This window comes from Lissotriton helveticus, chromosome 2_2, assembly GCF_964261635.1.
Source record: "Lissotriton helveticus chromosome 2_2, aLisHel1.1, whole genome shotgun sequence".
Classification (NCBI taxonomy): Eukaryota; Metazoa; Chordata; class Amphibia; order Caudata; family Salamandridae; genus Lissotriton; species Lissotriton helveticus.
This window is the reverse complement of record NC_136060.1, coordinates 491,056,197-491,080,853: the sequence shown is the minus strand read 5'-3', so window position 1 is coordinate 491,080,853 and position 24,657 is coordinate 491,056,197. Positions and strand designations below refer to the sequence as shown.

Below are 24,657 nucleotides of genomic sequence, written 5' to 3'. Positions count from 1 at the left end.
CACCTGGTGAAGCCTGGCATTACCACCTGTGCATAAAACACCTGAGAGCATGACCCTAGGCTATGCATAGCTAGTGAAGGTGTCACCTGGGTTTACCACCTAAGCATGCCCTTTGAGTTTAACACCTGAGATGACCTCCTGAGAACCTGGGATTACCATCTGAGCCTACCGCCTGAGAGTACAGCCTGGGATTACCAGCGACACATACACCATCAGAAAGCATGACCATAGCCCACTTATAGCTGGTGAAGGTATCACCTGGGATTACCACCTAAATTTAGCACCTTAGATTACTGCCAGAGAACCTGGTATTACCATCTGAACCTACCACCTGAGAACATGACCATAGGCTACGCATAGCTAGTGAAGGGGTCACCTGGGTTTACCACCTAAGCATACTCTTTGAGTTTCACACCTGAGATGACCTCCTGAGAACCTGGGATTACCACCTGAGAGTATGGCCTGGGATTACCAGCTGCTCATACACAATCAGAAAGCATGACCATAGCACACTTATTGCTAGTGAAGGTATCACCTGGGTTTACCACCTACATTTACCACTTTAGATTACTGCCAGAGAAGCTGGGATTACCATCTGAACCTACCACCTGAGAACATGACCCTAGGCTACGCATAGCTGTGACGGTATCAACTGGGTTTACCACCTAAGCATTCCTAATGAGTTTACCACTTGAGATTACCACCGAGAGTAAAGCCTGGGATTACCACACTGTGCATACACCACTCGAACGCATAACCCTAGCCTACTCATGGCTAGAGAAGGTATCACCTGGGTTTACCACCTAAGCAGTCCCAATGAGTTTACCACCTGAGATTATCACCCAAGAGTAAAGACTGAGATTACCACACTGTGCATACACCACTCGAGCGCATAACCCTAGCCTACTCATGGCTAGTGAAGGTATCACCTGGGTTTACCACCTAAGCATTCCCTATGAGTTTACCACCTAAGAATTTAATCTGAGAGTACGACCTGGGACTACCACCTGTGCATAAACCACCTAAGAGCTTGACCCTAGGCTACACATAGCTAGTGAAGGTATCACCTGGGTTTATCACTTAAGCATACCCTATCAGTTTGCCACCAGAGATTACTTCCAGATACCTGCAATTACCATCTCAGCCTACCACGAAAGAGTAAAGCCGTGGATTGCCACCTGTGCATACACCACGTGAGAGCTGCCCCAAGCTACGCATAGCTGCGAAGGTATCACCCAGGCGTACCACCTAAGCATTCCCAATGAGTTTACTACCTGAGATTACCACCAAGAATAAAGCCTGGGATTACCACACTGTGCATACACCACTCAAGCGCATAACCGTAGCCTACTCATGGCTAGGGAAGGTTTCACCTGGGTTTACCACCTAAGCATTCCCTATGAGTTTACCACCTGAGAGTTACATCCGAGAGTACGACCTAGGATTACCACATTGTGCATACACTACTCGAGCGCATAACCCTAATCCACTCATACATAGAGAAGGTTTCACCTGAGATTACCACCTAAGCATACCATATGAGTTTACCACCTGATATTACCCCTTGAGAACCTGAGATTACCATTTTAGTCTACCGCTTGAAAGTATGGCATGGGATTACCACCGGTGCATACATCACCTGACAGCATGGCCATAGCCCACTCATAGATAGTGAAGGTATTACCAGGATGTATCACCTGGGTTTACCACCCAAGCATACCCTATGACTTTACCACCTGAGCCTACCACCGGAGAGTATGTGGTAATTACTATTTACATTGTATGTGTTACCATGGCTGTTCTATGTACTTTGTTCTGCTTTGGAATAGTCAACTATGTTTGTGATGTGATGTTTGTGAATTCTACGGTTTGAATATGAGAACCGTTGTAGCATTTCTGGGCCCGATTCACAGAACTAACTTAAGCCAAAATCCTAAACTTACTACCATTTTGGTATTCACAGAAGGCTCTTACTCATTTTGGTATTCACAGAAGGCACTTACTCATTTCGGTATTCACAGAAGTTAGGAGTCCTAACTTTAGGACTCCTAAATGCCTTCTGTGAATACCGAAAGTCTTAAAGTTAGGATTTTTCTCAGTTTAGGAGTAGTAAAGTTAGGACTCCTAACTTTAGGACTCCTAAATGCCTTCTGTGAATACCGAAAGTCCTAAAATTAGGATTTTTCTAAATTTAGTAGTAGTAAAGTTAGGACTCCTAACTTTAGGACTCCTAAATGCATTCTGTGAATACCGAAAGTCCTAAAATTAGGATTTTTCTAAATTTAGTAGTAGTAAAGTTAGGACTCCTAACGTTAGGACTCCTATATGCCTTCTGTGAATACCGAAAGTCTTAAAATTAGGATTTTTCTCAACTTTACTACTACTAAACTGAGAAAAATCCTAATTGTAAGACTTTCAGTCTACACAGAAGGCATTTAGGAGTCCTAACTTCTGTGAATACCAAAATGAGTAAGTGCCTTCTGTGAATACGAAAATGGTAGTAAATTTAGGATTTTGTCTTAAGTTAGTTCTGTGAATCAAGCCCTCCGTTTTGGAGTAGAGCTGCTCCTGAACCATGTAGCCAGATGGAATAAACTACAAGTTGAAAACTATCTACAACATTTTACTGGCGAAGAGGATGGAAAGTTCGTGCTACATCACGGAGCTTGACGCACGCTGAGCTTTTCGTGACGTCACTCCGTGTTTTTTTCCTGACACCATTTTTTCCTGCAAGACTAGAACTTGTCTTGTTTTTCTCTATGCTGAACCGGTATCCACGAAATATATTGACTGTTGTAGGCTGTGACATTATTACTGCTCACTGTTCTACTGGACAAGGGCTGCAAATAGATTAGATGAGGAGTAAATATTTATTAATTTTAAAAGTAGCAACCTCGTTGTTTTTTTCCCATCGCCATTTGCTGGATTTCTGTAATCCTTTGCTCAAGGTGAACTGTTTCGCTTTTAGAACACCAACCATCTTCCCTACGCATACTCACAGCGTTGCTCACCTTCCCATGCAGTTTTTGAACTTACAATAACTTTTCTTGGTCTCTAATTCAAAAGGCTTTGTATTTCAAGTATTTTTTCTCTTACTTGTCAAATTCGTTACTGTGCTTTGTATACTGTTATATTATACCCTATACAGTGTTTGGGATATTAGATTTGAATTTTTTTGTTCAACATCTATTAATTCTTTGCTGCCTTTCTCTTTTGTGTCAATTTTTTTTATCACAAATTTGATTCTGCATTACAATGTGTACCATGCAAGCCATCAATCCTCCTCCTGCTTTCTTGGACAATCAAGGAGAACCACCTATTAGGTTTGACGTTTGGTATGATTCCTTCTAAACATATTTAGGAGCGATTGGCACACTCAGGTTTAGTGCTGAAGAAAAAAAAATGTTTGCTACTCCATTCACTGGGTTTTGAAGGAAGTTCTATTTCCAAGCATCTCCCAGATGTTACAGCACAAGAAGGTGTGGTTTTGGATGAATTTACTGAAACTGTTCTGAAGTTAAAAAACAGATTTGACAAGCTTCCTGGCTGAATGGTATTGAGGCACAAGTTTTTGAAACGATATCAATCTGAGAGTGAAGATGTTGATGGGTACATGTAATCGCTGCCCAGGTTAGCTGCTGATTGTCAATTTATGACATATAGTGATCAATTAATTAGGGATCAATTTGTTTGCCAATGTAAAGACAAACATATTAGGCAAAAACGGTTAAGTATGGGCAATCCCTCCCTTGAGGAAACAATCAAAGTTGGCTAAAGCATCGACATATCACAAACCTCTTTGAAAGAATTGGTGAACAAAACTTTAGAGAGTGTGGGTACTATTGCTGGTCACAAATTCAATCCAAAAACTAGTTGTACAAAGTCAAGTAAACCTGATAATGGTAATTCTCAAAGGTGGAAGATGAAAGGTGTCCTGTTATTAATGTCAGTTGTAATTTCTTCAAGAAATTGGGTCATCTTGCAAAAGTTTGTTTGAAGAAGTCCCACAAGAAAAGTGTTGCATGTGTTCTTGAGTCTGAAGGAGACTCTAACGTTGAAGTTATATCAGCAGTGTGTGATTCTGAAGACAAAGATGTACCAATTGAAGGTGATCTGTCAAGTTGTGTTGATTCCATTGTAGAGGTTATAGTGGGAGGGAAGGCTCTCAATCTTCTTGTAGATTCTGGAGCTAGGATTACCATGATAATGCAAAAACTCTTTGAGGAAACAAGGGGGAGAGACATCTCTATCCTCCTGATTGGTCTCCTGTCTCATACAAGGATCGCAAGAGTGAACTTTTGGGTTACATAGAGGATGAAATGATGTTTAAAGGTAGAAAAATTAAAGGAAAGGTTTATGTGGCCGTGAAAGGTCTCAACATACTTGGGTGGTTTCACCAAGGCCTTATTGGCATGATTTTGAGACCAGGGACTAAGGGACATGTCCTAGTGGTTGCCTGTGATGATTGTGGCATGAAGTAGAAGGAGACATTTCCCACAGTATTTGGAGACAAAAGTAGGAAGGATTGTTGGATTTAAAGATAAGATTGTCATGAAGGAAGGTGCCACACCTATCAAACAGAAAATGAGGGGAGTCCTATTAAGCATTAAGGATGATTAAAATAAAAAAAATTGGAGTCTCTTTCTGTCAAAGGTGTCATTGAACCTACAGAATCTTCCTTGTGGCTTTCTCCCCTTGTAGTTGCCCACAAAAGTTGTGGTCAACTGCGTGTTTATGTAGATTTGGGTCCCTCAAGAAGGAAATTTGTGTAGAATTGCATCCCTTGCTTGGAATAAATGACTGTTTGCTAGATTAAAGGGTGCCAAACATTTCACCAAACTGTATCTGGCCAGTGCATGTCACCAGATTGATTTGCCGGAATCTCGCCACATTACCTCGTTTACATCACGTTTGTGTTTTTTTCAATATGGGCGCATGCTGTTTGTTCTGGCTTCTGCAGCTTCAGTCTCCAAAGAGTAATGTTTAATCTTCTGAAGGGTATTGAAGGCATGCTTGTATTTCAAGATGATGTTCTTGTTTTGCAAAGGATATGATTTCACATGTTAAGGTTTAACATACATTTCTGGATTTTTTTTGAAGAAAGGTGTTTTGATGAATGCTGCAAAATACAAATTCAATTGCTCTGAAGTAGAGTTCTTGGGTCATTTGATTTCTGGGGAAGGCATCAGCCTCAGACCAGACCTAATAGAAGCTATAGTGGATGCCTCTCCTCCTACAGACAAAACAGGTGTGAACACCTTATTAGGAGTCTGGGAATTCTATTCCATATTTATTCCTAATTTTGCCACTAAAGTCCGCCCCCTCACCTACCTAGTAAAGAAGGGAGTCAAATTTGATTGGAGTTGGGAATGCATGGACGTTGTTTGTTCTGATCACATCTATTTTGAGAAATAGCAAAAATCTTGAAGCATTTTGATCTTGAGTATTCGTCTTGCATTACAGTGGATACTGACCAGGTGGGATTAGGGGCAATCTTGACACAAAAAGTTGATGGACTGGAAAACACTATCATGTTTGCTTCCAAAGTACTCAAAGAGGCAGAGTTGCAATATTTGGTGATAGTGAAGTAACTGTTAGCCTGTGCATGGGCCATAGATAAGTTGTGTCCTTATGTATGGTGTAGAAGATTCTTACTACAGACTGATCAAAAGCCCTATGTTCGTATTTTGGGTGGTGGTTAGGGGAAGTGTGGTACTCCCAGAATCGTGAGGACGGTTTCCAGACTACTCCGTACTGAATTGATTTAGCCCACATTTCTGGAGGAAAGAATGGTAGGTCTGATTTCCTGTGTCATTTTCCCTTGGGTAGTGTTGAGTGTGAGGATGTACAATTTGGCGATTTTCTTGAAGAAGACTGCAGATTGTTTGGTTGCCACTTTGGAGATTCCTTAGCTCAAGATGTGTTCCAAGTCTGATTGTCTGGATGTGTTCAAAGAAGACCAGGCTTTAGAATAAGTTTGTGATCTGGTAAGGACAGGTTGGCCTCCTGAAAAGGTTTGGTTTCCCCTTCTCCAACCGAATTGTAAAGTTGAGGATGAGATTTCTTTAGAGGGTGGGCTGCTGCTGTGTGCCGATAGTTGATTCCTCCTCATGTGTTCAGGGAAATTATTGTCAAAAAAGTTCATGATGGTCATCTTGGGTCCACTTTGACAAAAAGGAGGGTTTGTGAATCGTTTTGGTGGCCAGGTACGGACGACGAGGTTGATGTGGTGGTGAATAATTGTGTTATCTGTGGAGCAGCAGGCAAAAGCTTTAAGGTGATGGCACCCCTTCTTACGCCTATTAAATTCCCTTCCGGACCATGGGTCACGGTTGATGTTGATATCATGGGTCCTTATGATGTATTGCCGGGTGGATGTCAATGCATCCAGGTGCTCGTTGATTTTGCTTCCAAGTGACCTGAAATTAAGATGGTGAGAGATCCCGATACTGAATGTGTGATAAACTTTTTTAGGGAGATATTTTTGAAGGAGGGTTTCCAGAGGCTATAGTATCAGATAATGGTACTTAATTTGTGAGTAGGGAGATGCGTGTTTTTATTGAAGGTTGTGGAATTGTGCACTTGAAAAGTTAATTGTACCACCCACAAACTAATGGCCTAGTTAAGAGGATGACCTGAGTTTTAGGAGAATCCAGAAGATGGGCCAAGAGTGGGTACCATGATGAGTCCAAAGCATTGGACAGAATGATTTGGTTCTCAGGACCACTCCTCACTCATCCACGAAGGTCACCCCCTTTAATATTTTGAGAGGGAGGAGAGCCAACAGTAGTTTCAGACCTGGGTGGATGTCAAAGTGGCTTAAGTTTGAATCTGATGTTAAACAATTGATGATGATGGTGGAAGAGAACATGTTGCTTTCCAAGGAAAACTGAAGTTTTGGTTTGATGAAAAAAGGGGGGCAAAGCTAGTTTCCTTGACCATTGCGGACATGGTTAGGATTAAGGCTCCTATAAATGTCAAGAAGCGGGAGGCTAAATTCGGTGAGCTTGTCAAAGTGCTAAAAATCAAAGGAAATCCTGTACTTGTTGAGGGTGGACATTGGTAGAATCTTGATAAGGTTGTTAAATCGAGATTAAGCTGGAATCCTGCTGGTCCTGAGCTGAAGACTTGGTCTGTGTCTGTTGGATCTCCCATACAGAGTTTCGCCAGGAGAAGCTCCAGAGTCAAAAGAGTTCCTGATCGTTTTCTTATATAAGGCTAAATTTTCATGTATCTGCTTCTTACATTGTTTAATTGTATCATTGGTATTGTATATAGTTTCCTTTGTTTTTCCTTATTTTTTCTTTTCTCCTCTTCCTTTTTTATTGTTTGGGAAGGAGGGGGGATATGTGGTATTTGCTATGTACATCTTATGTGCTACCATGGCTGTTCCATGTACTGCATTCTGCTTTGGAATAATCAACTATGTTTGTGATGTAAGATTTGGAATGTTACGGTTTGAGAACTGTTGTAAACTTGCTGTTTTGGAGTAGAGCTTCTCCTGAACTGTGCAGCCAAATGAATTAAACTACAAGATGGAAACTACCCACAGGATCTGAGTTGTTACTACATTTTATCCTAGGATTGCCACCTGTCTATACCACCTCAGACCCAAGCCTAGCCTTATCTACTGAAAGTTCCACCAGAGTTTACTACCTAACCATGTCACATGAGTTTACCACCTGAGATTACCATTTGAGTATAGAACCTGAGTTTACCATCTGTATGCAAGTGTGCCTTATGCAAGGAGGACCACCATATTCCACCATCTGAGTTTTAACAATTTTGACAGCCATTAAAGGGTGAAAGAATGGCCAGATCCAGGCCCGCCTTGCGGCAGTCTCATTTTGGGCAGTTTTCAAGAGAAGCAATGTTGGGTCTTCAGGAGACATCCTATGGTATGGTAGGGTAAAGGGAATCCGCTTGATTGTGCCCCATTGTGCCCGCTGAGATTACCGGGTGGTTCGAGGCTAGGCTGTGTGGAGCTGGAAGGAACAGAAGAGATAATTCTGACACGACCAATTCTCACTGACTCACACTAAGCAGCAGGCAAAGGCCTCCAAGCACTGTGATAAGGAAGACAGCACCGTGGAAAGAAGCAGCAATGTGACTTCATATACCAACCTGAATAGTCAGTCTTTCCACTTACACTGACCTCATACGGGGAGGGGGAAGAAATTAAAAGGCCTTTAGACATCTGACCACATCACCTCCTGGAGTGAGACCACATCACCTCCTGGAGTGAGATCACATCACCTCCAAAAGTGAGACCACATCACCTCCAAAAGTGGGACCACATCACCTCCTGAAGTGACACCACATCACCTCCTGCAGTGAGACCACATCACCTCCTGGAGTGAGATCACATCACCTCCTGAAGTGAGACCACATCACCTCCTGGAGTGAGACCACATCACCTCCTGGAGTGAGATCACATCACCTCCTAAAGTGAGATCAAATAAACTGAAGTCAGGCCACATGACCTCCTCGAATGGGACCACATCCCCTTCTGAAGTGAGACCACATCACCTCCTCGAATGGGACCACATCCCCTTCTGAAGTGAGACCACATCACCTCCTCGAGTGGGATCATATCACCTTCTGAAGTGAGACCACATCACCTCCTTGATTGGGACCACATCACCTCCTTGAGTGAAACCACATCACCTCCAAAAGTGAGACCACATCACCTCCAAAAGTGAGACCACATCACCTCCTTGAGTGGGACCACATCACCTCCTGAAGTGAGACCACATCACCTCCAAAAGTGGGACCACATCACCTCCAAAAGTGAGACCACATCACCTCCAAAAGTGGGACCACATCACCTCCTGAAGTGAGACCACATCACCTCCTGAAGTGAGACCACATCACCTGAAGTGAGACAAAATCACCTCCTCGAGTGGGACCACATCACCTCCTGGAGTGAGACCCCATCACCATGAAGCTTAGTTGTTATAATCACAACCTCTAACAACAAGGAGTTTCTGCTATGCCTAGTTGAGCTGGCAAATCCCGACCAGGTACATTTGGGAAAATTTTAGAAGGAATTAGGCAGCAATTAACTTGCCCAATACTTTCAAAATAGTGGCCACCAATCAGCTGGTTCGATAAGAATTGCTCAAAAAGCACCAGCAAGCCTTTGCATTACACTGCTATTGCACCCGAGAGATAATGACCTTGTACCGAACCATAGATCAAGCTACTCAAAAGCACTACCTGTTTTTAAAGTGGACATTTTCTATTGCGACTTGTGCTGCAGCCCGCAGCACAAGCCACAGTAGTACACAATCACTCTGCGACGGCCGTCAAGGTGGTCACACAGTAATAAGGGCAGCAGGACTGCCGACACCTTATCAGGCGGTTCAGCTTCTGCTACGGTGCAGGTCGGACGAGAGTCCGACGGGCATTGTACTGATGCCCTAAACTCCATGTAAAAGTTACTGTCAATCAATCAATCAATCAAGGAATTGTAAGTGCGCTACTCACCAGTGAGGGTCTCAAGGCGCTGAGGGGGTCCCAAGGCGCTGAGGGGGACTGCGCAGATTTTTTAGCCAAAGAGCCAGGTCTTGAGAGTCTTTCTGAAGGTGTTCAGGGAGGGGGGGCATCTGTTGTCTGCCGGTAGCTCGATCGAGGTCCTGGCTGCAATGTGAGAGAACGATCTTCTGCCTGCCCTGGCTCTGAGGATGCGTGGGGTTTTAGCCAGTGCGAGGTTGGCAGATCTGAGGTTTCTATTGGCTACTTGAAAGTTTATTCTGACATTGAGATATTTGTGTCCGTTGTTGTGTAGGCATTTGTAGGCATGAGTGAGGATTTTGAAGGTGACTCTCTTCACCATCGGGAGCCACTGTAGTTTCCGCAATTGTTGGCTGATGTGTTTGTGCCAGGGGAAGCCGAGGATGAGTCTGGCTGCAGTGTTCTGTATTGTCTGGAGTTTGCAGAGTAGGAACTGGTTGATGCCGGCGAAGAGAGCGTTTCCATAGTCCAGTCTGCTGGTGATGAGTGAGTGGGTGGCTGTCTTCCTTGACTCCAGGGGGATCCATTTGAAGATCTTTCGAAGGATGCGAAGGGTCTTGAAGCAGCTGGAGGTGTCGGCGTTGACCTGTCGGTTGATGGCGAGTGATAAGTAGAGTACGATGCCAAGGTTTTTGGCATGGTTTGAGGGGGTAGGTGGGCTTCCTAGGGCGGTGGGAAACCGGGTGTTGTCCCATGCTAGGGGTGGGCAGGATTTGCGTAGTCACGCTTCGCAAAGCTCCCGCGAAATGGTAAAAAATCTCTGCGAGCCTGCAAAAGTTCCCCAAACACGCGGAATTGCTTGTTCCACCCGTTCGCGATGCTTTTCTACTGCTCAAGGGAAAATTTCTGCGAAGATGCAGAATTTTTGGCAATGCCGCATTCTTTGTGGAACGCAAAATTACCCAAATTTCGGAAATTCCACGAGCGGAATTGAATGGAATTTGCTGCCCAGGCCTATCCTATGATGAAGAGGTGTTTCCAAGGACGAGGACTTCTGTCTTCTCTGCGTTGAGTTTTAGGCAGCTATTGGTCATCCAGACTGCGACATCTTGCATTCCTTTCTGGAAGTTATGTTTCACAGTGGTGTGGCTGTTGCAAGACAAAAAAATCTAAAGACGTTCCTAAAGGAATAGCTTCATAAATGATAATTTAGCCTTTTCTCTGGTACTATTTGGTAGGGGTAGGAGTACCTTGAGTAATTCAATTTAACTTAATCATACAGAATTACCTAAACATTCTGTGAGATTACGTTTGAAAATGCAAGAAGGGTAATTCTGTGTTTAGCGCTATTCCTTAGTGTAAAAATGCTGTCTGTCTAAATGCAACAGAATATGAAAAGTGATTGCTCGCGCTCACTAAGGGCCAGATGTAGGAGCCCAAATACTGGTCAGTAACGGCTGATTTCGGCCATTACCGACCGGTATTTGGGTTTTGTAATGTAGGGGGCTAGAAAATTACAGAATCGGTATATTTACCGAATCGGTAAATTTACCGATTCGGTAAAATACCGAATCAGTAAATATACCGATTCTGTAATTCAATATGTAGGTGGCACAGTTTACAGTGCCACAGGCCCTTAGAAATTCATTATTTAACACCCAAAACTATTGGGGGGTAAATTACGAATTTCTGTGTACATGCACATCTGTGCATGTACACCTATACATGCCCTTAGGGGATGTATGTGTGCCACATGGCACACAAGCCAGAAACAGGGGTGCAACAGGGTGTCAAAGTGACACCCTGTCCCCCTTGGAAATTCGGTATTTTTACAGATTCGGTAATTACCGAATCTGTATTTGCTATTGATTCCTATGGGCTTCAAGGCCCATAGGAATCAATGGCAAATACTGATTCGGTAATTACCGAATCGGTAATCACCGAATCTTACCGATTCGGTATTTTTACCCATTTTTTTTGCTACATAGCAATTACCGATTAGTAAATACCGAATCGGTAAAATTCGGTATTTACCATTCGGTAATTTGCTATTACCTACATCTAGCCCTAAATGTTCTGCCCTGGGGTAGGATTTTCCCCCAACTTACTATCGACCTTTAGCACCATTTTGGGGTGCCGAAGCATTTTACACTAAGAAGCAGCACTAAATGCAGTGAAACCAAAAAAGCGATTGCGAGGAGCTGCTCCCTCTTACTAAATGTGCTCCCACGTTGGAATATTTTCAACAACTTACACTTAATTATACAAGGAAGAGTAATCGCATAATTATCAGTAATTCTGCATCAAAGAGTAATGTGGTATTACCGAAATTAATCCAGAGAAATTGAAATTCAGCCCAGATCTACTATTTGGCTTGAGGATAGCAGTGTTTGTGTGTCCCTGTTTCTGAAACTGTAATCAAGTCATTTAATAATATTTGATAGCACAAAGGCTTAATTAACTAAAATTGGTCAGAAAAATCAAAGTTGTTCAGAACAGCGACTCCAAAATATTTCTCACCTGGGGCTCCAAAATTACTGAAGCTTGCACTAGAGTACATCTGACAATGAACTTATTTACAGTAATTTGTGTCATGCACAATCATTTAGGATTTTTTAATAATATCACTTTAAGAAACTTCTCACAGATATTATCATAAAATATGTAATTTAAGTGCACAAAGACTTACCAAAGCATCAAAGACGAGGGTGTCGTAGGTGTCAGTGTGTGAATATTCCATCATGATGGTGAACAGCGCATCAAGGGTATCCTGGAGAAACTGTTAGGAGAGAACAGAGTCTGTGAGAAAGGAATGTGATGGAAACTGAGGAGAGAAAAGAGCCTGAAATAAGAGAGAAAGACTAAAAGACTCTGTGAGGAAAAAGAAGAGCCTGTGATTGGGAAGAGTGATAGGAACTGTGAAGAGAGAGAGAAGACCCTTTAATTAGTAAGGGTGACGGAAACTGTGAGGACAGGGAAAAGCCTGTGATATGGGGAGTGTGATAGAAACTGTGAGGAGAGAAGAGCCTTTGATCGGGAGGGAGATAGCAACTGTGAGGACAATGAAGGGCCTGTGATCGATCAATGAATCAATCAGACATTTGTAAAGCGCGCTACTCACCTGTTAGGGTCTCAAGGCGCTGAGGGGGAGGGGGAGCAGCTACTGATCGAACAGCCAGGTCTTGAGAAGTCCCCTGAAGATCAGCAGGTCCTGGGTCTGTCGTAGGTGGCTTGGGAGGGTGTTCCATGTCTTGGCGGCGAGGTGGGAGAAGGATCTGCCGCTGGTGGTAGTTCAGTGGATGCGCGGGACGGTGTCGAGGTCAGCGGAGCGGAGTTGGTGGTTGGGGGTGAAGAAGGTGAGTCGCTTGTTGAGGTATGCTGGTCCGGCGTCGAGGAGTTCTTTCTGAGCATGGGTGAGGAGCTTGAAAGTGATCCTCTTGTTGACGGGGAGCCAGTGCAGGTCCTTCAGGTGGGCAGAGATGTGGTTGGGCCGGGGTATGTCGAGGATGAGGCGTGCAGAGGCGTTCTGTATGCTTTGGAGTCTCTTTTGGAGTTTGGGAGTGGTTCCTGCGTGGAGGCCGTTGCCATAGTCCAGTCTGCTGCTGACGAGGGCCTGTGTTACCGTCCTTCTGGTTCCAGTGGGGATCCATCTGTAGATCTTGCGAAACATACAGAGGGTGTTAAAGCAGGAGGAGGAGGCGGCGTTGGCTTGCTGGGTCATTGAGAGTGATGAGTTCAGGATGAACGCCAGGTTGCGTGCGTGGTCGGTGGGTGTGGGTGCGGCTCCCAGGGCGGTGGGCCACCAAGAGTCATCCCAGGGGGAGGGGGTGGATCTGAGGATTAGGACTTCTGTCTTGTCCAAGTTAAGTTTCAGGCGGCTGGTCTGCATCCAGCTGGCGACGGCCTTCATTCCTTCGTGGAGGTTGGTTTTGGCGGTGGCAGGGTTTTTGGTGAGTAAGAGGATCAGTTGAGTGTCGTCGGTGTAGGAGACGATGTTGAGGTTGTGCGAGCGGATGATGTTGGTGAGCGGTGCCATGTAGACGTTGAAAAAGGTGGGGCTTAGGGATTAACCTTGGTGCACGCCGCAGATGATCTTGGTGGCTTCAGAACGGAATGGGGAAGCGGACCCTCTGGGTTCTGTCGGTGAGGAAAGAGGTATTCCAGGCCAGGGCTTTGTGACATATTTCTGCGTCGTGTAGGCGTGTGCATAGGATGTGGTGGCAGTCAGTGTCGAAGGCGGCCGAGAGGTCCAGGAGGATGAGGGCTGCGGTTTCACCGTTGTCCAGTAGGCTCCTGATGATGTCTGTGGCAGCAATGAGGGCAGTTATGGTGCTCACATCCCAGCCTCACATGTTCGGTGCACTTAAAGAGGAGGTTGATGACCATTCGTTCTGACCAATCACCATCACTGGCGGACCTGCCCAACCGTCATGGAAGAACGGCGGCTCACGTCATGCAGACATGACATCATGCATGTGATATGAATATGCTCCTACGTACAAAAAGCACGCGTGGCTTTGTTAACAAAGAGCTCCAATGATGGAGGCATAGTGAAAATATTGCCAATTTTATTTGTGAATGAGTTGGAACTGAAGTATTTTACCCAGCACTTTATGATAAACACTTGTTATGTAGTTGGGGAGTCACGTCGGCATAGTTGGACTTTACCAGGGGATCCCACCGTTGTCTCTATTCTGTTCATAATGGCTTGGATTCGTTATATTTGCATAATGTTATGGTCAATATTTTATGTATTTTATTTTGTATATTGACTTCTGTAAATTACTGTTAACATTGTTATGATTTTAATTAGCCAAAAAAATAAAGAATCTCAATAATAATAATAATAATAATAATCATGTCAGTCCATTGTTTCAGTCCCAGGTGCGTGCCTAGAATGCCCATGGAGTTCTAATGTGTCAAAGGATGAAGGGAAGCAAGAGATGGAAAGCCCTTGGTGAGTATGAAGGTGGCACTAGAGAACCATCTACTGTCCGGTGCGCCTTGGCATCAATAGTGTTGAAGGGTCAGACTCACAGTGATCGGCTTCAGTAGCGTTGAAGGGCCAGACACCAGAGTCACAGTGATCGGCTTCAATAGCGTTGAAGGGCCAGACACCACGCTCACAGTGAGCGGCTTCAATAGCGTAGAAGGGCCAGACACCAGACTCGCAGTGATCGGCTTCAATAGTGTTGAAGGGCGAGACACCAGACTCACAGTGATCGGCTTCAATAGTATTGAAGGGCCAGACACCAGACTCACAGTGATCGGCTTCAATAGCGTCGAAGGGCCAGACACCAGACTCACTGTGATCGGCTTGAATAGCGTCGAAGGGCCAGACACCAGACTCACAGTGATCGGCTTCAATAGCGTTGAAAGGCCAGACACCAGACTCACAGTGATCGGCTTCAATAGCGTTGAAGGGCCAGACACCAGACTCACAGTGATCGGCTTCAATAGCGTCGAAGGGCCAGACACCAGACTCACAGTGAACGGCTTCAATAGCGTTGAAGGGCCAGACACCAGACTCACAGTGATCAGCTTCAATGGCGTCGAAGGGTCAGACACCAGACTCACAGTGATCGGCTTCAATAGCGTCGAAGGGCCAGACACCAGACTCAGAGTGATGGGCTTCAATAGTGTAGAAGGGCCAGACACCAGACTCACAGTGATTGGCTTCAATAGTGTCGAAGGGCCAGACACCAGACTTACAGTGATTGGCTTCAATAGCGTTGAAGGGCCAGACTCACAGTGATCGGCTTCAATAGCATTGAAGGGCCAGACACCAGACTCACAGTGATTGGCTTCAATAATGTCGAAGGGCCAGACACCAGACTCACAGTGATTGGCTTCAATAGTGTTGAAGGGCGAGATACCAGACTTACAGTGATCGGCTTGAATAGCGCCGGAGGGCAAGACATCACACTCACAGTGATCGGCTCCAATAGCGTCGAAGGACCAGACACCAGACTCACAGTGATCGGCTTCAATAGTGTCGAAGGGCCAGACACCAGACTTACAGTGATCCGCTTCAATAGCGTCGAAGGGCCAGACACCAGACTCACAGTGATCGTCTTCAATAGTGTCGAAGGGCCAGACATCAGACTCACAGTGATCGGCTCTAATAGCGTCGAAGGACCAGACTCACAGTGATCGGCTTCAATAGTGTCGAAGGGCCAGACACCAGACTTACAGTGATGCGCTTCAATAGCGTTGAAGGGCCAGACACCAGACTCACAGTGATCGTCTTCAATAGTGTCGAAGGGCCAGACACCAGACTCACAGTGATCAGCTTCAATAGCGTTGAAGGGCCAGACTCACAGTGATCGGCTTCAATAGCGCTGAAGGGCCAGACGCCAGACTCACAGTGATTGGCTTCAATAATGTCGAAGGGCCAGACACCAGACTCACAGTGATTGGCTTCAATAGTGTTGAAGGGCGAGATACCAGACTTACAGTGATCGGCTTGAATAGCGCCGAAGGGCAAGACATCAGACTCACAGTGATCGGCTCCAATAGCGTCGAAGGACCAGACACCAGACTCACAGTGATCGGCTTCAATAGTGTCGAAGGGCCAGACACCAGACTTACAGTGATCCGCTTCAATAGCGTCGAAGGGCCAGACACCAGACTCAGACTGATCGGCTTCAATAGTGTAGAAGGGCCAGACACCCGACTCACAGTGATTGGCTTCAATAGTGTCGAAGGGCCAGACACCAGACTTACAGTGATCGGCTTCAATAGCGTTGAAGGGCCAGACTCACAGTGATCGGCTTCAATAGCGCTGAAGGGCCAGACGCCAGACTCACAGTGATTGGCTTCAATAATGTCGAAGGGCCAGACACCAGACTCACAGTGATTGGCTTCAATAGTGTTGAAGGGCGAGATACCAGACTTACAGTGATCGGCTTGAATAGCGCCGAAGGGCAAGACATCAGACTCACAGTGATCGGCTCCAATAGCGTCGAAGGACCAGACACCAGACTCACAGTGATCGGCTTCAATAGTGTCGAAGGGCCAGACACCAGACTTACAGTGATCCGCTTCAATAGCGTCGAAGGGCCAGACACCAGACTCACAGTGATCGTCTTCAATAGTGTCGAAGGGCCAGACACCAGACTCACAGTGATCGTCTTCAATAGTGTTGAAGGGCCAGACACCAGACTCACAGTGATCGGCTTCAATAGCGTCGAAAGGCCAGACACCAGACTCACAGTGATCGGCTTCAATAGCGTCGAAAGGCCAGACACCAGACTCACAGTGATTGGCTTCAATAGCGTTGAAGGGCCAGACACCAGACTCACAGTGATCGGCTTCAATGGCGTAGAAGGGTCAGACATCAGACTCAGAGTGATTGGCTTCAATAGTGTCAAAGGGCGAGACGCCAGACTTACAGTGATCAGCTTCAATAGCGTCGAAGGGCCAAACACCGGACTCACAGTGATCGGCTTCAATAGTGTCGAAGGGCGACACACCAAACTCACAGCGATCGGGCAGATTCTAACTCTGTAGGTATCTACACAGTCGGCTGCATCTATTTTTCAGTGGCTTCATTTGGTTATATTAGGTTAGTGGTGACTCTTTAGTTGGTGAAGTCAAACAGTAAATCAGCAACACGCAGTTGGCGTTGGCTGCCATATTCCTGAACTAAGAGCCATCAGGAATCTTTTCCCGTCACTGTCAGGTTTTCTCTATGACTACACATGATCAGCATACTTAGGGCCTGATTATGAGCTTGGCGGACGGGTGGCTCCATCACAAACATGATGGATATCCCAGTCCACCCTATAACGAGTTCCATTATGTTCCACTTGCCATCCTCGTAGTACGGCAGAAGGGATGTCCGTCACGTTTGTGATGCAGTAACCCGTCCGCCAAACTCATAATCAAGCCCATTATGTACTGGATCAAGCCTTCACCTTCTGATGAAGAAAACCCCAAACTGCCTTCAGCTTCTCCCCCAAAGGGCTGCAAACCGCAACTCAAAGTGACCAGTAGTCACTTGTGGTCACAGGCAGAGAACTTTAAACCCTGGTGTTGGGTGAGGAGGGCTTCACAGTTAACCTCAACATACTACATTAAAGTAAATAAAACCTGGAGAGGTTCCATGAGAGTGAAGCTTATGAAATGAATGTTCACCCCTCCATACCATATATACTTGAAGCGGAAGGTTTTGGTACCGTGATGACTTATTGCGGTATATGCCACTGCAGGGCTTTGTGTCAAGGTACCTTGGGCCATATGTAGGTAATCTACATTTACAGATTCTAAAATACCAAATTTTACCAATTCGGTATTTCAGAATCGGTAAATGGTATGTAGGAAACAATTCAGTAAATATTACAGAATCGGTACGATTTGGTATTTTGGAATCGGTATTTACCGATTCTTTAATTCCCATTCATTCCTATGGGCCTGGAGGCCCTTAGGAATGAATGGGAAGCCATTCACTATTATCGATTCAGTAAATACTGAATCGGTAATAGGGGGCACATATTCAAGGGTGGCAGCGTGTCACATTGACACCCTGTTGCACCCCTAAATCGTGCATGTGTGCACATGTGGCACACATGCATGCCCTAAGGGCATGTATGTCTGCCGCATGGCACTTTTAAAAAAGCACAAAATTGCTTTTTTAAATGTTTTCGATATTTACCACCAACTTGTAGTAGGTGGCAAATGACGAATCCTGAATTCAAGAAGGCACTCACTTGAGTGCCTCCTACATAGCTTTTTGGATTCGGTAATTATCGATTCCTTAAAATAAGGAATCAGTATTTTACCGGTTCCTTAAGGAATCGGTAATTACCGAATCCTTAAACCTGCCTCCCACATCTCAAACCCTAAACACCGGTCGGTAACGGCCGAAATTCAGTCATTTCGTCCGTTATGACCGGTATTGGGCTACCTACATCTGGCCCCTAGTCTTGAACTGCGCTCCTTGCCTCACTGAGCCAGTGTCGACCCTCAAGGGACGGATGGTTTTGTCTGACTCCTTTCGGCCAGGATCAGACAGAAGTCATTGATGGGCGTTTAGGCTGCGGTCGGTGTCTTGGCTGCAAGACCATCACAGATCCCATTGCACTAGTCAATGGATTTGTTAGCGTGACTAGCAGAACCAGAGTGTCTGGGCAGAAGAGGGGCAGTAGACTTCTATGGAGCAGATGTAGGTGGTGGCAGATGACCTTGGAGGACAAGAATCATGCTTGAAAGAGGAGTCATCTCACAAGTATTTCATCAGCTGCAAATATTCTGCTCTGAGGTAACTGAAGGGTTCATGGAGTGGGACACTGAATGGATGGAACAGAGGATACATTGAGACCTGAAACCAGATCTCAGCCGGTGAGGCAGAAAAGGTCGCCTTTCAGCTTCGAGTAGTTGTCGAGCTCTGGTCTTCTTGTGGTCACAGAGGTCAAGACCAAGGTTACAAACATCCTTCATACATTTGCAGAGTGAATGTGGAAGATGCTCAGCGTTGCACCTGGTTGTTGCTGTGTGAGCAGAAGCATGGTGGTGACGCTGAGAGGTAGAACGCAGGTACCACATGGTCAGTGTAGCGGCCAACAGGGCTGAAGGAGTACTAAGAGGAGAGCTTTATTCTCAAAGTTACTGCTTCGTGGTCGTTGGTGCTGAACTATGGTTCTGACCGTATCTTTTCTAATGGGTGATTTCTGTCTCATAAATGGGCCTGAAACATACTTTCAAGTAGGGGTGGGGGGAGCTTGCGGAGTTTCACTATGCGGAATTCCGTGGAGTTACATAAAAACGTCATGATATTCCGACGAGTTCCATGAGCGAGCAGAATTTGGCACGTCACAATGCTCGTGCTGATTTTTAGCACCGGGAGCTTGTTCCATGCTGTAAAGTCAGCGCAAATGGCCCCACACATCACACCAGAGGGCGCTGCTTCATTCTGTCGCTGAAGTAGATTTTCTACCCAAGAGGCAGCTTTCTCAGCGTGAATGTTTGTGACCTGCCGTTGCCGTCCACGTTGAGAAATTTCGCTGGGAGGCATCCAGCATCGAAAATGGAGCTGGGGCAGCCGCGGTGCATCCATTGGGGCGTAGGGGCGTAGCCCCACTAGCCCCATGGACCCGCGGCTGCAAGAAAATAAACACTGACACACTGTCGATAATTTAGTAAGCGCTGAGCCAAGCGCCGCCGGGAATCCGGGCAGCACCCGACTTATCCGGGAGTGCGCTCGCAGGATGGCTGGTCTGGACTGCTGCGCAGCTTGAGTGACAGTCCACGCACTCACTCAGCTACAGCAGCCAGCAGACAGCCAAGGTATCTGTACTAGTAGCGCGCAAGTAAGCTTGGGGCATAAACTTGCCCGAGCATGCGCATTAAAGTTCCCCCACTATGGCCCATAGAGAGTGACCAGGGGGGTGCTGGTTGAACCGGGCCGCAGCCCCCAGGGCGACACAGGGCGAGCAGGCAGTGTGACCCCCTAGCCAATCCTGGCGCTGCATGCAGCGCCAGGATTGGCCGGTCACCACGCAGCAGGGCAGGGCAATCCATTATTGGATGCCGCGCGTGGGTGGTGAGCCGCACTGCATAATGGCCAATCACAGTGTGTGACTTCATGTAGTCACGCAGTGATTGGCCATTTCTCGGCGCTGCTGACGTCAGATGATCCTCTCTCTCTGGGGCCCTGGGACTCGCCTCGTGGACCGTGGTGCGTGTCGTGTCGTGTGCATGAGCCAGCCTGTGCCCTGTGGTTTCTCTCGTCTTGAGTCAGTCTCGACCCGTGGGCTGTTAACTCAACAATCTTGCATTTGCTAAGAACTGGTCGGCACTTGGGGCCTGAGGTATGGAAGTTTGCTGGCATTCCTTTAATAATTGAAGTTCCATGTGTCGGCCAATCGTCAAAAGCTCACTCCCACGCAATTTCACCGGCACAATCTGGCATAATTATGTCGCGTTTATTGCACACCTTATTTTATATAAGATCTTGTTGGTTTGTCCAGCTTTTAATGCCGCACTTCTGTCGATACGCTTACCAGTACCCAAGAATCGGATACCTTCTAGACCCTGACTATATCTTTTCGACCATTGCAGAAGCAGGCTTTCTCTCCACTTCTCGAATGCCAACATGGTTGGAGTTACCCACCACCTGGGTTGCGCCGCGCGCATTACACATGATACACCTATCCCTTTGCTGTTAAAACGTCAGCAAAAATCTGTGTTTATGCATCTTTTTTTAAAATATATATATCTCTGTTTTTATTGCATTTTATTTATTTTAATTTTTTTATTGACATTGACCACCCGGGGTGGTGTGGAAGCAGGCTGAGCCCTGGAATAAGTTGCGGGCATGCGTGCTGCAGCTCCGGGAAGGCGAGAGGGAGCTGGCGGTGGCTGGAGAGCCCAGCCAAATGTCACCGGGTTCACGCCTGAAGTTCACCTGTGCCCCTGTCCCTGGCCTGCCCTCCTTGTTAGAGCGTGCTGCAGAGACGGGGTGGTCTAAAGAGATGTTCCCTACAAGCAGGTGCCTCGTGAAGGCCGGTGGGGCTGGGTCTGAGCCAGTCTCGTCAGATAGAGCACGCCTGGCAAGTCCTAACTGAACGTTTTCTATTTACCTGTCTGAAGTTGATATTATTTTGGCGGTTATAAATTTCTGGGGGAAGTATGGTTCAGTAAGGGCACGAAATGTTGTGGACTGACTTGAGCAATTAGCCCCGCGAAAAAATGTTTTTGGGAGGCCCACTCATGGTTTTAGTATTGTTTGCAACGTCCAGGATAAACAGCTGCGGGTAGTTGCAAGTTGCACTTTTATTTTTAACATAAAGGCCCGAATGCACCTCAAAGGGATGTCGGTATAGGGAATTGTAAGACTATATCCAAGTACGCTCGACATGCACACCCTGTGTGGGTGTCTGGGAGCAGCAGAGCTCTGACATTTTCTGACTCCATTTGCATGTAATTCATCCAGTCCTAGGATTTTACTTTGAGTTTGCCTCATGGTACTTGTAGTGTGAATTTACAGCGAGGTAAAGGGCAAGGCGAGTGGGACAACTCGAGAATAAATCTGATACATCAATCAGGAGCTCGCGCCAACAGCCTGTGTCGAGTCTCATTATCTCCTGGGTCAGTATATAGATGTCACCTGCCTAATCGCCGGGGGGGGGGGCACATGTAATTTGTCGGATAGCTTGCACCTGACGCATCTTGCTGCACAAACACCTTCGTTCTAATTTGTTAACTCAGCAGACAACTTCTTATGACTATTTATATCCGGGGCGTAGTGCAAGGGAGGTGTTTGGGGTTTACATTTTATTCCACAGAGCCTCATTTTTAGGTCGAAGCCTACCAGACGGTGCAGCTTTTTGGTTTGCTCATGACATCGTGGGGAAATTCTGAAAGCTTCTCTGGGAATACATTTCATTGCTTACCATTGTCTTTGTAGTTTGTAACTCACAGTTGCCTGCTTTCTATTTTCTGATTTTAGTTGCTTTGGCCTGTCCAGCTTGAGTACATCTCTGGGCATCCCTTGTTTACTGGATCCTGTCCGAGTCCTGCCTCTCTGTCAACAGGCCTTTAAATCTTATCTTGTCACATTTGCTGTGCATTGAAGTACTTATTATTTTTAAAAAAACGGCAGCAGTAATTTATTTTTATGCGCCGCCGAGCCCCGCCTGGAATCCGGGCAGCACCCGAGTTGACCGGGAGTGCGCTGCGCGCAGGGGGGCTGTCCTGCACAGCTTGAGTGACACCAGCGCTGTAGCAGCAGAGACAGGTACCCCTAGCGCGTATGTGAAGCTTGGGGCTGCAACTAGCCCAAGCATGCACAGTTAGGTCCCCTCCCATAGTGAGTGACCAGGGGGGTGCAGGTTTATCCGGGCAGCAGCTCCCAGCGTTAGGAAGGGCGAGAGGTCGAGCAGACAGTGTGACCCCCTAGCCAATCCTGGCGCTGCATGCAGCGCCAGGATTGGCCGGTCACCAAGCAGCAATCCATTATTGGATGACGCGCATGGGTGGTGCACTGCTGCTCAGCAGCTCTGCATAATGGCCAATCACTGTGTCTGACTTGAATGTAGTCATGCAGTGATTGGCCATTTCAGTGCTCAGGCTGCTGACGTCGGAGGATCCGGTTCTAGTCCGGTCGCCTCGTGGTTGTGGACTCGTCGTGGTGTCTGCCGTGTCTCGTGTCTGCCCTGGGCCTGTGGTGCGCATCAGCCAGCCTGCCTGTGTCTGTGTGCCCCCTGTGTGGTTTAACGTGGTTTCATCAAGGGACAGTGTCGACCCGTCGTCTAATAGTGAGTAGTATGTTCACCTGAGTATGTTATAATATTAATAACAGAGTCACGCTGTCTGAGTGTGCATGTCAAGGACTTAAGGGGGTGATTGAAGTTGCTTTATTGACTGAGTGACACTTTTCCAATAACTGTGTGAGTTCGAACCCCCGTCGGTCGCTTCAGTGTTACACCCGTGGCTATTGGCTAAGGCATTTTATTCCTGTTGCGCAGCCCTACTTTTTAGCTACGACTAGGTGCCTTCAAATATTGATGGCAATGCTGCCAGCCCAGCCGTAAGGAATGTGATTGCCTGTCACAGCCAACCAGACCACGCTAACCAGCCTTCTTCCTAGTCACCACTTTACAGTGCTTTTCTATTTGCCATTGCTGCCAATCCTAACGCCTGACTGTCTTCCAAACAGGAGCGAGTTATGGTAATTGGGACGATGGCATGGGGTCAGGTTAAACTCAACTCTGAATTGAATTATGGAATGATTTGACAAGACAATCGAGGACAAACTCTTAATTTGGAGACATCAGTCTGGGTAAATGTAAGGTGTGTTGTGTGACCTAACGTGTGTGGTTAATTTATTGCGCAATAACAACCCGGATCGCTACAGATACATAAAACATGCATCATTATCAACTAGGGGATCATAATGGTGGGGATTGAAATAGCATAAGGTGTGAGAAGTTGGCCTGATGTGCAGTGTTCACTATTCTAGTGATCACTATATATCAGTCCAAACAACCCTTATTGATGATTGGTTGTAAGTCAACCTTATAGACCAGCTATCCTAGTAGCATGGATACGAGCAGTCTAAGGCTAAGACTCTAGAGGGCGTGTTAAGCCAGCTGTTTTACCATCACATTACCCCTTGAACACCCAGTGAAAGGACACCACACAAGTGTTATGAAAATAAACAATGTATTTATTAGAATCACAACAACCCTGTACTCTTTATGAGGACAGGGTGCTAAGCACACAACAAAACTCTTATGAAAATACTTAAGTTAGCACGTTATACACAAATGCCCGAGGGGCACGAAAAACCATATATTCTAAAAGTGGAATGCGAATTACTAGCAGGTAAGTAACTGTACTAATAGGCTTTGGAATCGCTAGGACTTGACTAGGGAATCGTTAGATTACTTCTAGGAGACCTAGGGGACTCGGGTGCAGAGTGTGCACTCTCACGCGGGATGCGGGACAAAGTCTATGGAGGCTAGTAAAGGCAAAATTAGTGTTCACGGGCGAACCCGACCTGGTAGGGAGAAAACGACAGTGGATCCTGACCCTTGGATAGTGAGGCTATGCTGGGACACCGAAGTGCCGAAGTTACCTAGCCCAGGGGCTGCAGCTGCATAGGTCTGAAAAGACGTCGGGGATCTCGTTGCCGGACCAGGAGCCTGGAAGAAGGAAGTTGCTGGCAGGCGACCAGTGAAGGAAAGTTCGATGGATCCAAGCCTGGATCAAGGAAGAAGGAAACCTGAAAGCAGAGGGGACCAAGTTCTTGAATCACTAGCCAGTGATTAAGTGGGCACCAGGATGGCACCGGGCGAAGTCACCGCAGTCAGGTGAGTGGGCGCTGCTGGGCTCTGCAGTCTCTCGGACCAGGAGGCGTTGTCGGCGACCAGGATGGAGGTGCGAGCTGTCCCACGAAGGTTCTTGCTGTCGACGTCGCTGGACCCAGGATTGGGCAACAAGTCTTGGCAAATGCAAGGCCCACGCGGTGGACCTAAAATGGCGTCTTGGGCGGACCAGGAGGGTCCAGGGTACTTCTCCGATGGAGGGAAGCAAGGGCCAGTCTGGAGCAACCAGACCAGCAGCAGTGTTGTCGTCGGGCGTCGTTCAGAAGGCCACAAGCCAGCGGGCTAGTAGCCAAACAATGCGGTGAGCAAAGCAAAAGCAGAAGGGCCCCACGCCGATCGTGGAGATGCTGGGGGGCTGCTCTTCGGTGCT

At 46.6% G+C, this 24,657-nt stretch overlaps 1 protein-coding gene across 1 annotated transcript in view; it reads right to left on the bottom strand.

The window, feature by feature from the left end:
- LOC144821564 (dedicator of cytokinesis protein 2-like) overlaps positions 1 to 24,657 on the bottom strand; it is a 3,201,295-nt gene that overhangs the window by 2,505,912 nt on the left and 670,726 nt on the right. Inside the window, exon 20 of the mRNA XM_078678750.1 lies at positions 12,146 to 12,235. Coding sequence (XP_078534876.1) covers positions 12,146 to 12,235 — 90 coding nt within the window. The remainder of the gene's footprint in view (positions 1 to 12,145; positions 12,236 to 24,657) is intronic.